This window comes from Leucoraja erinacea, chromosome 2, assembly GCF_028641065.1.
Source record: "Leucoraja erinacea ecotype New England chromosome 2, Leri_hhj_1, whole genome shotgun sequence".
In the NCBI taxonomy this organism is placed as follows: Eukaryota; Metazoa; Chordata; class Chondrichthyes; order Rajiformes; family Rajidae; genus Leucoraja; species Leucoraja erinaceus.
In genome coordinates, this window is record NC_073378.1 from 25,554,785 (window position 1) to 25,571,611 (window position 16,827).

Sequence of the window (16,827 nt, forward strand, 5' to 3'; positions counted from 1 at the left end):
GTTAATAGACAATAGTTGCAGGAGTAGGCCACCCCGGCCCTTCGACCGCCGTCAGCACCGCCATTCAATGTGATCATGGTGATCATGCCGTCTTCATCCTCGGGCTACCCCGCTCCTGCCTTCTCCCCGGACCGGGCCCCTGACTGGGCCGCTATCTTGACCGGGAGCCCCGATCCGAACTCCCCCCAGAGTCTGTAAATGCCAGCCCGTTGTAAAGGATACAGTTCTCTTCTGACAGGGATAGAACATGTCCATCTATCAAGAGAAACGGCGCAACTGAACACAGGCCCTTCGGCTTGCCCACAATTTTGATCCCTGAATAAGATGCCAAGATGACATCATTCATCCAACTGTGGATGAAGGAGCCGCAGATGCAGGTTTACACCAAAGATAGGCACAAACAAAAGTGGTGGGTGTACGGAACGAGCAGGGACTATCATAACGTTTAAGAAACATTTAGACAGGTACATGGATAGGACAGGTTTGGAGAGATAGGGACCAAACGTGGGCAGGTGGGACTAGTGTAGATGGGACATGTTGGTCGGTGTGGGCAAGTTGGTCTGAAGGGCCTGTTTCCACGCTGTATGACGTGTACAACAAAGAATTTCATTGTACCTACAGTAGGTACTGGTGACGACGTTGATTCATTGTCGAGAGCTGTTGTAATTCATCGTGTAGAAGGCTGACAGAAGCAGAAGCATTCATTTATTCTGTTTTAAACCCAGTGTGGGTGTATGCAGTGCGTGTATGCAGACATACAGAAGTATTGCAATGGAGGTTAGGTTGTACTTTCAATTTAGTTTAGAGATACAGCGCGGAAACAGGTCCTTCGGCCCGCCGAGTCCGCGCCGAACTGCGATCCCCGCACACTAAAGGGCCCGTCCCACTTGGCCCTCATTTGCACGTAATTTACGCTACATAATTTACGCGTCACGATGCGAGCATGGGGTGCCTTACGCGCGCATGTTGCGCGATGACATATGTAGTGACGTGTGGCTGCGCAGGATTTAGTGACGCACAAATGACGGCCAAGTGGGACAGGCCATTAACGCTATCCTACACACGCTGGGGACAATTTAGACGTATACCAAAGCCAATTAGCCTACAAACCTGTACATCTTTGGAGAGGAAAGCGGAGCGCTCGGAAAAAAGACAGCACTGGTCGTCGGGATTGGACCCGGGTCTCTAGCGCTGTGTGGCGGAAACTCTACCGCTGCGCCACCGCCACGTCCCAGCTACTGTTAACTCAATTGCAGCATTGTGGTCGAACGTATTGGGACACTGAGACTCCGTGCTGATGCTGGGATCAATTGACTCCATCTACACCTCACGCTGCCTCGGCAAGGCCAGCAGCATCATCAAGGACCAGTCTCACCCCGGGTCACTCCCTCTTCTCCCCTCTCCCATCGGGAAAGAGGTACAAAAGTGTGAAAACGCACACCTCCAGATTCAGGGACAGTTTCTTCCCAGCTGTTATCAGGCAACTAAATCATCCCACCACAACCAGAGAGCGGTGCTGAACTACTATCTACCTCATTGGTGAAGCTCGGACTATCCTTGATCGGACTTTACTGGCTTTATCTTGCACTAAACGTTATTCCCTTGTCATATATCTGTACACTGTGGACGGCTCGATTGTAATCATGTATAGTCTTTCCGCTGACTGGTTAGCACGCAACAAAAGCTTTTCACTGTACCTCGGTACACGTGACAATAAACTGAGCTGGAACAGATACCACAAAGCTCGTTATTAAGAAGCAAGACCCATCAAGTTATACATTACCATATTCTTACTTTAATTGACAAACAAAAATTGCCATTGCTTAATACACCGTGTTAGTTTTTCCAACATTAGTCAAATGACGAAAGAAAAATGTTGACAAAGAATTCTGCACCATACCACATACTCAGCCAACATTGGTGCCGGCTCGAGGGGCCGAATGGCCTCCTCCTGCACCAATTTTCTATGCAACATTGGCTTGGCCAAACCAGATAAGCAATTCATTATTATCTTCTGAAATAAAGCGCATTCTCAAATTCAAAGCATCCGTTTGGAACGACAATAGGGTTTCATTTCTCCAAGGTTTGCTTTTCTTCTTTCTGTTAAGAATAAAAAGTTATAAAAAGTGTGTAAAATATACTAAAAACGTTTTAGCTTATTAGCGTCATAGAGTGATACAGCGTGGAAGCAGGCCCTTCGGCCCAACTTGTCCATACTGGCCAACACGTCTCTGCTACATTCGTCACACGGGCCTGCATTTGGCCCATACCCCTACAAACCTGTCCTATCCGTGTACCCGTCTAACTTTCTTATTGTCGGGTACAGTGAAAATATTTTTTCTTGCGTGCGATCCAGTCAGCGGAAAGACAATACATGATTACATGATCGAGCCGTCCACAGTGTACAGATACAGGATAAAGGGAATAGTGCTTTGGGCAAGATAAAGTCCAGTAAAGTCCAATCAAAGAAAGCACAAGAACCTCCAATGAGGTAGATAGTAGTTCAGGGCCGCTCTCTGCTTGTGGTAGGATGGTCAGTTACCTAATGGATAACAGCTGGGATGAAACTGTCCCTGAATCTGGAGGTGTGCGTTTTCGCTCACTTCTGTACCTCTTGCCCGATGGGAGAGGGGAGAAGAGTGAGTGGATGGGTTGGCAAGTGGGACTAGTATAGATGAGGCATTTTGGTCAGCATGGGCAAGTTGGGCAGGAGGGCCCGTTTCCATACTGTATTTCTGACTATTTATGTAGTAGGCAGGCTATACTTAAAGCAAAATAACCAGACCTGGAAATCAGTCCCGAACCAAAACATCACATATCCATGTTCTCCACAGAGGCTGCCTGACCCGCTGAGTTACTCCAGCACTCTGTGAAACGTCACCTATCCATGTTCTCCAGAGATGTTGCCTGACCCGCTGAGTTACTCCAGTACTCTGTGAAACATCACCTACCCATGTTCTCCACAGATGCTGCCTGACCCGCTGAGTTACTCCAGCCCTGTGCCTTTCTCCCAAATCTTAAAGTTATTAAGATATCCAAAATGAATGATTAATTGTCCAGGGATCTTAGCCCAAAGTTAAATTACAACAGTCCAGTGAATTTTTCCCCTCTGCCGATTAGAAGACATTTTATCGGGAAGCATCACAGCACGGTTTGGGAACAGCTCCATCCAAGACCACAAGAATTGTAGAGTGGTGTGGAACCAGCCCAGACCATCACACAAACCAACCTCCCTTCCATCTACACCTCACGCTGCCTAGGCAAGGCCAGCAGCATCATCACGGACCAATCTTACCCCGGTCACTCCCTCCTCTCCCCTCTCCCATCTGGGCAAGAGGAGGTGCAGAAGTGTGAAAACGAACGCACACCTCCAGATTCAGGGACAGTTTCTTCCCGGCTGTTATCAGACAACTGAACCATCCTTCCAACCACCAGAATGCAATACTGAGCCGATATCTAACTTAAAGCACACGGCATTGGGGGTTCAGTATTGATGTGGATAGAGAACTGGCTGGCAAACAGGAAGCAAAGAGTAGGAGTAAACGGGTCCTTTTCACAATGGCAGGCAGTGACTAGTGGGGTACCGCAAGGCTCAGTGCTGGGACCCCAGCTATTTACAATATATATTAATGATCTGGATGAGGGAATTGAAGGCAATATCTCCAAGTTTGCAGATGACACTAAGCTGGGGAGTAGTGTTAGCTGTGAGGAGGATGCTAGGAGACTGTAAGGTGACTTGGATTGGCTGGGTGAGTGGGCAAATGTTTGGCAGATGCAGTATAATGTGGATAAGTGTGAGGTTATCCATTTTGGTGGCAAAAACAGGAAAGCAGACTTATCTAAATGGTGGCCGATTAGGAAAAGGGGAGATGCAGCGAGACCTGGGTGTCATGGTACACCAGTCATTGAAGGTAGGCATGCAGGTGCAGCAGGCAGTAAAGAAAGCGAATGGTATGTTAGCTTTCATAGCAAAAGGATTCGAGTATAGGAGTAGGGAGGTTCTACTGCAGTTGTACAGGGTCTTGGTGAGACCACACCTGGAGTATTGCGTACAGTTTTGGTCTCCAAATCCGAGGAAGGACATTATTGCCATAGAGGGAGTGCAGAGACGGTTCACCAGACTGATTCCTGGGATGGCAGGACTGTCTTATGAAGAAAGACTGGATAGACTTGGTTTATACTCTCTAGAATTTAGGAGATTGAGAGGGGATCTTATAGAAACTTACAAAATTCTTAAGGGATTGGACAGGCTAGATGTAGGAAGATTGCTCCCGATGTTGGGGAAGTCCAGGACAAGGGGGTCACAGCTTAAGGAAAAGGGGGGGAAATCCTTTAAAACAGAGATGAGAAAAACATATTTCACACAGAGAGTGGTGAATCTCTGGAACTCTCTGCCTCAGAGGGTAGTTGAGGCCAGTTCATTGGCTATATTTAAGAGGGAGTTAGATGTGGCCCTTGTGGCTAAAGGGATCAGGGGGTATGGAGAGAAGGCAGGTATGGGATACTGAGTTGGATGATCGGCCATGATCATATTGAATGGCGGTGCAGGCTCGAAGGGCCGAATGGCCTACTCCTGCACCTAATTTCTATGTTTCTATGTTTATTGGAGACCCTCGGACTAGGATTGATGGCACTTTCCTGTGCAGTACATGTATTAGCCTTTATCCTGTACCTGTACAGTGTGCACAGCTCGATTGTAATCAATTCAGTTCTATTTAGCTCATGGTCGTGTGAGCAGAGGTACAGTGGAAAGCTCATGCATCTTTCCCTGACTGGTTAGCACGCAACAAAAAAGCTTTTTACTACATGTGACAATAAACTGAACTAACGGACAATACTACTCTTCTGCAGTTGTATAGGGCTCTGGTGAGACCACATCTGGAGTTTTGTGTACAGTTTTGGCCTCCTAATTTGAGGAAGGACAACCTTGTGATTGAGGTAGGTTCACGAGATTGATCCCAGGGATGGCGGGACTGTCGCATGAGGAGAGATTGAGGCTTGTATTCACTGGAGTTTAGAAGGATGAGGGGATATCTTATAGAAACAATTAAAATTATAAAAGGACTGGACAAGCTAGATGCAGGAAAAATGGTCCCAATGTTGGCCGAGTCCGAACTTCACGTCACTCACTCGACCTCCGTGCGTACGGCGTTGAGGTGGCTGCGGGTTTTAGGTTGCGCTTGCCGCATGGAGTCGCATGCTCGTGGAACATGCCCTTTACTTACTTACTCATCACTCACCCTACACCAGCGATCAGAACCATTTGGACAGCCCAGGCTTATCTTCTGATGAGAACATTAATATATTGAGTCTGCTGAAACAAAATACAACAGAAAGAACCACACCTTTAGTGAGATGCACAAACAAGGATAACCTCACTAATCCCTCCCGAATAATGAAAGGCCTGGATAGACCTCATAACTTCACAAGTCTACTCCGCCATTCAATCACGGCTGATCTATCTCTCCCTCCTAACCCCATTCTCCTGTCTTCTTCCCATAACCCCTGACAGAGTGGACGTGTGGAGAGGATGTTTCCACTAGTGGGAGAGTCTAGGACCAGAGGTCACAGCCTCAGAATAAAAGGACGTAGACTCTCCCACTAGTGGAAACACCCTCTCCACACGTCCATTCTGTCAGGGGTTATGAGAAGAAGGCGGGAGATATATATATATATGATTTTGCGCTTCAGGTTCCAGCGCATGCAGTTTCTTCCGTGACCAGAATATAACAAGGGTTATAAACTGGAAATAGTTTGGGCTGGGACTATCCCAACGTTTGAGATACAGGTACATGGATAGGACATGTTTATTGGGATATGGACCAAATCCAGGCAGGTGTGACTAGTGCAGATGGGACATGTTGGCCAGTGTGGGCAGGTTGGGCCGAAGAGCACTGGTCCCAGCACACTGATGTAATTATAAATAAAGCACATCAGTGCCTCTACTTCCCGAGAAGATTACGGAGAGTTGGTTTGTCAAGGAGGACTCTATCTAACGTGTACAGGGCACAGTAGAGAGCACGCTGACCGGTTGCATCGTGGCTTGGTTCGGCAACTTGAACGCGCAGGAGCGGAAAAGAATGCAGAAAGTTGTGACCACTGCCCAGTCCATCATCGGCTCTGACCTCCCCACCATCGAGGGGATCTATTGCAGTCGCTGCTTCAAAAAGGCAGCCAACATCATCAGAGACCCACACCATCCTGGCCACACACTCATCTCTCCGCTGCCATCGGGAAGAAGGTACAGGAGGTTGAAATCTGGAAAATCCAGGTTCAGGAATAGCTGCTTCCCCACAGCCATCGGGCTATTAAACTCGTAATGAAACAAACTCTGAACCATAACAGCCTATTGCACCCTATTGCACTTTACTTGTTTATTTATTGTGTGTATATATGGTCTATGGTCTATAGACACACTGAACCTTTATCTCCTGTTCTGTATTATGTTTACATATTCTGTTGTGCTGCAGCAAGCAAGAATTTCATTGTCCTATCTGGAACACATGACAATAAAACTCTTGTCTTCTTGACTTCCACACGGGTGTCCCAGGAGGGAACAATGAAACTGCCCCGTTTAGAAGGATCAGAGGGTATCGTATTGAAACATACAAGATTATTACGGGTTTGGACACACTAGAGGCAGGAAACATGTTCCCGATGTTGGGGGAGTCCAGAACCAGGGGCCACAGTTTAAGAATAAGGGGTAAGCCATTTACAACGGAGACGAGGAAACACTTTTTCTCAGTCTGTGAGTCTGTGGAATTCTGTACCTCAGAGGGCGGTGGAGGCAGGTTCTCTGGATGCTTTCAAGAGAGAGCTGGATAGGGCTCTTAAAGTTCATGGAGTCAGGAGATATGGGGAGAAGGCAGGAACGAGGTACTGATTGGGGATGATCAGCCATGATCAGATTGAATGGCAGTGCTGGCTCGAAGGGCCGAATGGCCTACTCCAGCTATTGTCTTTTGTCTACCCAATCAATGCCTCTCTATACGACGTTGGTGAGACCGCATTTAGAATATTATGTTCAGTTCTGGGCACCATGTTATAGGAAAGATATTGTCAAGCTGGAAAAGTTTCAGAGAAGATTTACGACGATGTTGCCAGGACTAGAGGGTGTGAGCTACAGGGAGAGGTTGAGCAGGCTGGGTCTGTATTACATGGAGCGCTGGAGGATGAGGGGTGATCTTGTAGAGGTGTATAAAATCATGAGAGGAATAGATCGGGTAGATGCACAGAGTCTCTTGCCCAGAGTAGGGGAATCGGGGAATCGAGGACCAGAGGACATGGGTTCAAGGTGAAGGGGAAAAGATTTAATAGGAATCTGAGGGATAACATTTTTCACACAAAGGTGGTGGGTGTATGGATCAAGCTGCCGGAGGAGGTAGTTGAGGCTGGGGCTATCCCAATGTTTAAGAAACAGTTAGACAGGTACATGGATAGGACAGGTTTGGAGGGATATGGACCAGACGCAGGCAGGTGGGACTGGTGTAGGTGGGACATGTTGGCTGGTATGGGCAAGTTGGGCCAAAGGGCCTGTTTCCACACTATCACTCGAAGCCTCGATGATTAAATTTTACATTGTATGCCTCGTTGTCACCTTCCCTGGGCTAACAATGATCTATTCGACATTCTCCTTGACCTTCATCCCCTTTGATTGCTTGTTTTCACGCCATATCCTTCCATATCTCTATGTCTCCCTTGCCCCTGACTCTCAGTCTGAAGAAGGGTCTCGACCCGAAACGTCACCCAATCCTTCTCTCCAGAGATGCTGCCTGTCCCACTGAATTACTCCAACTTTGTGTCTACAGTTACCTTTGTTGTTGCTTTTCATAAAATTGAGAGAACTTCAGAGACTGCTGCTTCCAAAAATTCTAGTACAGGAGAAACAAAGATAGTTATTAAGTGAAGAAAGATAAGGTAAGCAATTTACAACAAGAAACACACACCAGGAGACATTTAGTTTAGAGATACTGCGCGGAAACAAGCCCTTCGGCCCACCGAGTCCGCATCGACCAGCAATCCCCACACACTAACATTACCCCACACACACTGGGGACAATTTTTTTTACATTTACCAAGTCAAATAACCTACAAAACCTGCATGTCTTTGGAGTGTGGGAGGAAACTGAAGATCTCCGAGAAAATCCACGCAGGTTATGGGGAGAACGTACAAACTCCGTTCAGACAGCACCCATAGTCAGGATCGAACCCGGGTCTCTGGCGCTGTGAGGCAACAACTCTACTGCTGTGCCATCGGGACGCAATGTGTCATCAAATGTGGGAATTATAAGGTCATAAGGAACAAGAGTAGAATTAGGCCATTCGGTCTACTCCGCCATTCAACCATGGCTGATCTATCTCTCCCTCCTAACCCCATTCTCCTGCCTTCTCCCCATAACGTCTGACACCCATACTAATATCTATCCATCTGACTTAAATGTATCCACTGACTAAAGACATTTCTCCTCATCTCCTTCCTAAAAGAACATCCTTTAACGCTGCGGCTGTCTCCTCGAGTCCTCATAATTAAAGGACGTTCTTTTAGGAAGGAGATGAGGAAAAATATCTTTAACCCTGAATGAATGTTAAAATGCTGGAGGAGCTCAGCAGGCCACGGAGACATACAGCGTGGAAACAGGCCCTTCGGCCCATCTTGCCCACACTGACCAACATGTCCCACCTACACTAGTCCCACCAGCCTGCATTTGGTCCATATCCCTCTAAACCCGTTCCATCCATGTGTACCAGAAGAAATGTTAGACACTCCCTCTTCTCACCTCTCCAATCAGGCAAGAGGTACAGAAGTGCGAAAATGCACACCTCCAGATTCAGGGACAGTTTCGTCCCAGCTGTTATCATGCAACGGAACTATCCTACCACAAGCAGAGAGCAGTGCTGAACTGCTATCTATCTCATTAGAGATCCTCAGACTATCCTTAAATCAGACTTTACCTTGCATTAAACACTTATGGTAGAAGTGTTGGGGAAAAGGGGTGAGATTTAATGTTATTCTTCTTCTCACTCCTTTTCGAGCTTGTACAGACACAGAGTTGGACATTGGAAATTTGTTTTTTGTTCTTTTCATTGCTTGTAAATATTGATTGTAATGTCCAATTGTTTGATAATTTCGATTTTGTTACTATTAATGTCTTTACTTGTTCGGAATAAATAAATAAAATAAATAAATAACTTTGATCCTGTAACTGTACACTGTGCACAACTCGATTGTAATCATGTATAGTTTTTTCTGCTGACTGGATAGCACGCAACAAAACATTTTCACTGTACCTCAGTACACGTGACAAACTAAATTAGTCCCTGCCTCAACTACCTCCTCCAGCAGCTCGTTCCACACACCCACCACCCTCTGAAAAAGTTGCCCCTCAGATTCCGATTAAGTATTTCCCCCCTCACCTGAAACCTAATCTGCAAACGTCACCTATCCATGTTCTCCAGAGATGCTGCCTGTCCCACTGAGTTACTCCAGCACTCTGTGATACGTCACCTACCCATGTTGTCCACAGATGCTGCCTGACCCGCTGAGTTATTCCAGCATGGTTTATTTTTTGATCACCTACCAGATTCTCTTCCTCCATGTTGTTCAGTGTGTGCAGGTCCTCCTCAAGGTTCTTCAGTTCCTTGGTCATCATCACCTCAAATGCTCGCAATTTCTGCATCCTTTCACAAATAAGAACGTTGAAAATCACTCAGCAGAATGCAAACTAAAACTAAATTTAGTTTAGTTTAGAGACGCAGCACGGAAACAGACCCTTTGGCCCACCGAGTCCGCGCCCACCAGCAATCCCCACACACTAGCACTATCCTACACACACACACACAAGGGATAATTTACATTTATACCAAGTCTATATTAACCATATAACCATATAACAATTACAGCACGGAAACAGGCCATCTCGACCCTTCTAGTCCCTGCCGAACACATAATCTCCCCTAGTCCCATATACCTGCGCTCAGACCATAACCTTCCATTCCCTTCCCATCCATATAACTATCCAATTTATTTTTAAATGATAAAAACGAACCTGCCTCCACCACCTTCACTGGAAGCTCATTCCACACAGCTACCACTCTCCGAGTAAAGAAGTTCCCCCTCATGTTACCCCTAAACTTCAGTCCCTTAATTCGCATGTCATGTCCCCTTGTTTGAATCTTCCCTACTCTCAGTGGGAAAAGCTTTTCCACGTCAACTCTGTCTATCCCTCTCATCATTTTAAAAACCTCTATCAAGTCCCCCCTTAACCTTCTGCGCTCCAAAGAATAAAGCCCTAACTTGTTCAACCTTTCTCTGTAACTTAGTTGCTGAAACCCAGGCAACATTCTAGTGTCAGTCACACTGTGGCTCAGCCCACAGGGATGTTAGAGTTCCCTCTCTTGCTCTCTCTCTCTCTCTGGTAGATTCGTAGTAAGCATGCTTATAGAAAGAAGGGTGTCGACCCGAAACGTCGCCCATTTCCTTCGCTCCATAGATGCTTCCTCACCCACTGAGTTTCTCCAGCATTTATGTCCACCTTATAGAAAGCACCCCTGCGTTACTCCTGCAGAGTTGCTAATAAAGGCTGTGGATTCTATTCACTGTGTGCGAGTCTGGCCATTCTTTCAACATGGTGTCAGAAACTTCTCCTCGTCTCGTCGCTTGACGCTTATTCTAGTTTTGTTTGTTCAGTTTGTGTTTTTACCATGGCACGAGCACTTCAAAAGCTAGAGCCTTTGGTGTTCAATGTAAGCAAGTTTATTGGCCAAGTATTCACATACAAGGAATTTGCCTTGGTGCTCCGCCCACAAGTAACAACATGACATACAGTGACAGTTACGAATGACTCAGAAAATACTAAACATTAATGATAATAAAACATTAATGATAAAATACCATTGATCAAGCATGATCAACCAACAAAATACCAGATCAAAGGGAGGTTACAGATTTTTGGCTGTTGAGTAGAAGCAACTACTCGTGGATAAAAGCTGTTTTTAATGTCTGGCTGTGGCAGCTTTGACAATCCGGAGTCGCCTTCCAGAGGGAAGTGATTCAAAGAGTTTGTGGCCAGGGTGAGAGGGGTCAGAGATGATCTTGCCCGCTCACTTCCTGGCCCTTGCAGTGTACAGTTCGTCAATGGAGGGAAGGTTGCAGCCAACAACCTTCGCAATGGCGACCTCGCCGAAGGGTTGGCGCATCTTTGAAGAGGATTTCACCGTGTAGGTGCATGCGGCGCACACTGCCGCCGCTCCAGATGCTCGTGCTTCCGTTCTCCTTGACCTGGCCGGCACAGCAGCCGCTCGACACGCCAGGAGATTTCATTATGAACCTGCGCAGTTCAATGCTGTGGGTGTCCAGATTGTTCCAGCTGAATCTATTCAAGACCCTGGGTGCCTGCTTAACATGTTTCAACAGTTATGTGAGTTACGCATTAACCTCGTGATGGAGCACCATAAATTTTTTTTCACGTAGCCAGATGCGCGGTGAAACTGTAGAGGCGTACGTCAGTTCTTAGAAACACATCGCCAGTAAATGTGAGTTTTGAAAATTTGTGCAACAGTTTGAAAAGAGACAGACTGGTCTATGGAATTCTCAACGATAAGGTGCGTGATGAACTTTGGCCTGACACTGAACTCACTCTGGAGACTGCTGAAAACCGCTGTCACATTGTAGAAATGACCGAAACTCACACCAGATCGTTGGGGCAGGGTCCCCATTCTGCCCATGATGTTAATGTTGCCTGCACGGTCTATCAAGATCAGTGGCAGTTTTCACAGGAGCCCGGCAGATCTGGTGCTAAACTCATCCGCGATTGTGTGAACTGTGCAGGTACGCATGTTGCAATCCATCAACGCTGTCCGGCTTTTGATAGTTTTGCCAATTCTGTAAACGAAGGAGCCATTTTTCTCCCCCCCGCTGTTGTCGGTCGTCTGGAAACAGAGTTCAAACAAAGCAATCCGTCAACTTGCTCAACCATGAGAGCATGGCTCTGAAACCTTCGCAGATGACTCCCCCAGACGCTGTTCAGACTCACGAGGACATACTGTCTGCTAACGACAATTTGGATATCAACATTCATTCTTTGTCGGACCCGTCTCGTAAACATCAAGATCCCCTGGTCACTCTCATTGATGGACTGAAAGTTTATGTTAAATTAGACACCGGAGCTAAGTGCAATGTTTTATCCTTATCCGAGCTCAACGGGATTTGAACAAATGAGATTATCAATCCCATGGCTGCAACTGTACTTCCATTTGCAGGGGGTGCAGTGCACACTATCGGTCAAATTGAGCTACAGTGCAGTCTTGATTCATGTGTTCCTGAGCTTCTTTATTTTCGTTGTGCCTTCTCTTCTGGCATTGAGGCGTGCAATGCCCTGGGTCTGGTCACCTTCAGTACATCTGTCTATCAACTGTCTACGACATGTGGCTTCACTCAACAAATCCTGACACAATACAAAAGACTGTTCGACGACAAGATGGGCAGTTTGCCTGTCAAGTACACAATCACAACTAAACCGGAGGTACTCACTGTTGTCGGTCCGGCACACCGGATTTCCCATGCTATGGGGGACCGCGTACTAAAATGAACTCGACAAAATGCTGACTATAGGTGCGATTGCCCCGTCGCTGACCCCTCGGATTGAGTCTCGACCATAGTCGTAGCAACGAAAAAAAATAAGGATGAAATACGGATTTGCATCAATCCTAAAGATTTAAACACTGCCATTAAACGACCACACTATCCCATGCGCACAGTGGAAGAGATTGCAGCACAGCTGGGCGAGGGGACTGTATTCAAAGTACTAGATGCCAAGAGTTCATTCTGGCAGATTGTCCTGGGTCACAACTCCTCCAATTTAACCACCTTCAGCGCACCCTTTGGACGTTACAAATTTCTTCGTATGCCATTCAGCATAAGTTCGGCTAGTATTCCAACGCAATATGGAACAGATGTTTGCAAGATATCCATGCTCCATCGCAGTTGATGACATCCTTGTTGATGGACAGACTATTCAGGAACACGACGCAAATTTAAAAAAAGGTTCTGGACAGCGCTAAAGAAATCAACCTCGTTAAACCCTTTAAAGTGCAAATACAGAGTGTAGATGGTTTATGCATGCAACCTATAATGTAGCTACCTCAATACCACTAACCACGCCTTAGTCATCTCAGTATAACTGTGATATCTTCCCCTTGCTCCTCCCTCGGTCCCAGTACACCTGAAGTCTAGATGCAGTCAGTACTGGGACGTGCTTCACCTGTGCCTTTATTAAATACTCAGCAAAGTTACAATGTGTCAGACTTAACTTCTTTACACAGAGTAAATAAGGTGACCTACATGTGTTCACGAAAGACTGCCTCAAACCCGACCCATCAAAAACTGTTACTATTAACGAGTTATAGACAATAGGTGCAGGAGTAGGCCATTCGGCCCTTCGAGCCAGCACCGCCATTCAATGTGATCATGGCTGATCATCCCCAATCAGTACCCCGTTCCTGACTTCTCTCTTGAAAGCATCCAGAGAACCGGCCTCCACCGCCCTCTGGAGGCAGAGAATTCCACAGACTCACCACTCTCTGTGAGAAAAAGTGTTTCCTCGTCTCCGTTCTAAATGGCTTGCTCCTTATTCTTAAACTGAGGACCCTGGTTCTGGACTCCCCCAACATCGGGAACACGTTTCGTGCCTCTAGCGTGTCCAAACCCTTAACAATCTTATATGTTTCAATGAGATGCCCTCTCATCCTTCTAAACTCTTGGCATGGTGAACTACCTGGGAAGTTTATTCCTAACATCAGTGAACTGTCGGCCCCGCTCAGCCAGCTGACCCACGAAGACACTGCTTGGGCCTGGCATGAGCAACAGCAGAGGGTGTTTGACACTCGTAAACACCAGATGCCTTATGCCCCCACTCTAGCCTGCTTTAATACTGAATTGCTGGTCACACTGACTTGCAACGCCTCACAATACGGTATCGGCGCAGCTTGCCACCACGATGTTGGCGACGGCAACAGGCCCGTCGCCTATGCTTCACGCGCCACGGAACAACGGAACAACGGCACGCCCAGATTGAGGAGGAGCTGCTAGCGGTCGTGCTCACATGCAAGAAGTTTAATGACTTGGTCTTCGGGACAAAACGGTCACGCTTGAAACTGACCACCAACCCTTAAAGAAGGGTCTCATCCCGAAACGTCGCCCAATTCCTTCGCTCCATAGATGCTGCCTCACCCGCTGAGTTTCTCCAGCATTTTTGTCTACCTTCGATTTTTCCAGCATCAGCAGTTCTTTCTTAAACAAGCAACCCCTTGGTCAGCATCTTGAACAAACCGATACAGGCATCTCCAGGACGCCTTCAACGGATGTTGCTACAGCTTCAGAAGTATCACATCGTTCTGACCTACAAACGTGGCAAGGACACACACCTGGCCGACACACGCTCTCGCACACTCCTCGAAAGACCCGCGAGGGTACGCCCTCACCAGGTGACGGTTTGGAGTCTTTCTTATATTCCCCTCATCCTGTTTGGAGGACCTGGTGACCCACCCTGCCGCGGACCATACCCTGCGCTCGCTTTCCTCCGTCATTAAGCGCAGTTGGCACTTCCAGTTCCAGATTTCTCCGGTTTCCTCCCACACTCCAAAGACGTGCAGGTGTGTAGGTTAATTGGCTTGGTATAAATGTCAATATTGGTGTGACTGTGACTGTGCGTGTGTGTGAGAGATAGTATTAATGTGCGGGGATCGCTGGTCGGCGCTGACCCGGTGGGCCGAAGAGCCCGTGTCCGCGCTGTATCTCCAAACTAAAACTAAACTAAATCTTGGAGAAACCCCCCCCACCCCCCACGCAGGTCACGGGGAGAACGTACAAACTCCGTACAGACAGCACCTGCAGTCAGGGTGAAACCGGATATTGTTTAAACATTAGGAGCTAGAAATAACGCTGCTTGGTGGCGCAACGGTAGACTTGCAGACTTGTAGCACGAGGGGGAAAGATAGCACAAATCCACATACGCACACGACACAACTAGAACGTTTAAAAAAAAATTCCTTAAAATAACATCTAGAGTTGCTGCCTCACAGCGCCGGAGACCCGGGTTTCATCCCGACTACGGGTGCTGTCTGTATGGAGTTTGTACGTTCTACCCTGCGTGGGTTTTCTCCGGGTGCTCCGGTTTCCTCCCACACTCCAAAGTCGAGCAGGTCTGTAGGGGTGATCTCAGAGATGGAGAAGTTCATGACATGAGATGGATAGGGCGGGTAAGTGCCTCGAGACTTTTACCCAGAGAAGGAGAATCGAGAACCAGAGGACAAAGGTTTACGGTGAGTGGTGGGGGGACAATCCAAGAGGGGGTGGGTGCACGGATCGAGCTGCCAGAGGAGGCAGGTGCTATAATAGCATTTAAAAGACTTTTGGACAGCAACATAGATAGGAAATGCTTGAGAGAGATCTGGAACAAATGCAGGCAGGTGTGACGAGTGTAGATGGGGCATGTTGGTTGGCGTGGGCAAGTTTCCACGCTGTACGACTTTATAAAGGACAAATTACGTTTTGGGTCAGGACTCTTCTCGGGCGAATTGCCAACAGGAAACAACGCCCGTCATCGACCGATACGTCACCTGTCCACTTCCCTCCACAGACACTGCCCGACGTGCCCAGTTCCTCCAGCAGTTTGACTTTTGCTCAAGATTTCAGCGCCTGCAGTTTGCTCCGAGACCAGAAATATAACGAGGATTATAAACTGGAAATAGACACAGAGTGCTGGAGTAACTCAGCGGGTCAGGCAGCATCTGTGGAGAACATGGATAGGTGACGTTTCACAGAGTGCTGGAGTAACTCAGCGGGTCAGGCAGCATCTGTGGAGAACATGGATAGGTGACATTTCACAGAGTGATGGAGTAACTCAGCGGGTCAGGCAGCGTCTCTGGAGAGAAGGAATGGGCGACGAGTCGGGTCGGGACCCTTCTTCAGACCAGACCCTTCAATCAGACCCTAACCAGTCAGCGGAAAGACAATAGATGATTACAATTGAGCTGTCCACAGTGTACAGATACATGATAAGGGAATAACGTTTGGTTAAAGGTAAAGCCTAGAACAGGGATAGTTAACATTTCGGGTTGAGATCCTTCTTCAGACTGAGAGTCGGGGGGGAGGAAATAAACTGGAGGAATAAGGTTTAGAACAGAGCAGAGCCGGCACCAATACCCACCAAATAGAGGCCACAATGTTATCGACCTGAAACAAGCTGCCGGAGGAGGTAGTTGAGGCTGGGACTATCCCAACGTCGAACAGTTAGACAGGTACATGGATAGGACAGGTTTGGAGGGATATGGACCAAACGTGGGCAGGTGGGGCTAGTTTAGCTGGGACATGTTGGCCAGTCTGGGTAAGTTGGGCTGAAGGGCCTGTTCTGTGGCCCTCTTGGCCAGTCTATCGTTGACCATTAGTGCCGTCACATGTGGAGCCAGACCTGCAGGTGCGTATCTGAGCCATCAGTGTAGAAAACTGCTCCTCGCTGGACCGCAGGGCTCGCCAGGACGACTGCTCCGCCCTCCTGTGGCAAAGCTAAAGAGAACGTATCATTAACGCAAGCAGAATACACTGAGCAATAATCACCTCACATCTGGGGGGCAGGGACAGCGGTAGAGTTGCCGCCTCACAGCGCCAGAGACCCGGGTTCCATCCCGACTACGGGCGCTGTCTGCACGGAGTTTCCACGTTCTCCCCGTGACCTGCGTGGGTTTTCTCCGGGTGCTCCGGTTTCCTCCCACACTCCAAAGACGAACAAGGAATTAATGAATGAACACTCTGTCACACGTGACCGGTCACAT

The 16,827-nt window shown here is 47.6% G+C and overlaps 1 protein-coding gene across 1 annotated transcript in view; it reads right to left on the reverse strand.

Annotated features, from left to right (window-relative positions):
- Positions 1–1,900: 1,900 nt before the first annotated feature.
- Positions 1,901–16,827, reverse strand: part of LOC129705339 (synaptonemal complex protein 2-like) — a 35,061-nt gene continuing 20,134 nt past the window's right edge. The window contains exons 13-17 of the mRNA XM_055648872.1: positions 16,467–16,561; positions 9,579–9,678; positions 7,813–7,871; positions 5,241–5,314; positions 1,901–2,100 (exon numbers count right to left, since the gene is read on the reverse strand). Coding sequence (XP_055504847.1) covers positions 5,254–5,314; positions 7,813–7,871; positions 9,579–9,678; positions 16,467–16,561 — 315 coding nt within the window. The 3' untranslated portion in view covers positions 1,901–2,100; positions 5,241–5,253. The remainder of the gene's footprint in view (positions 2,101–5,240; positions 5,315–7,812; positions 7,872–9,578; positions 9,679–16,466; positions 16,562–16,827) is intronic.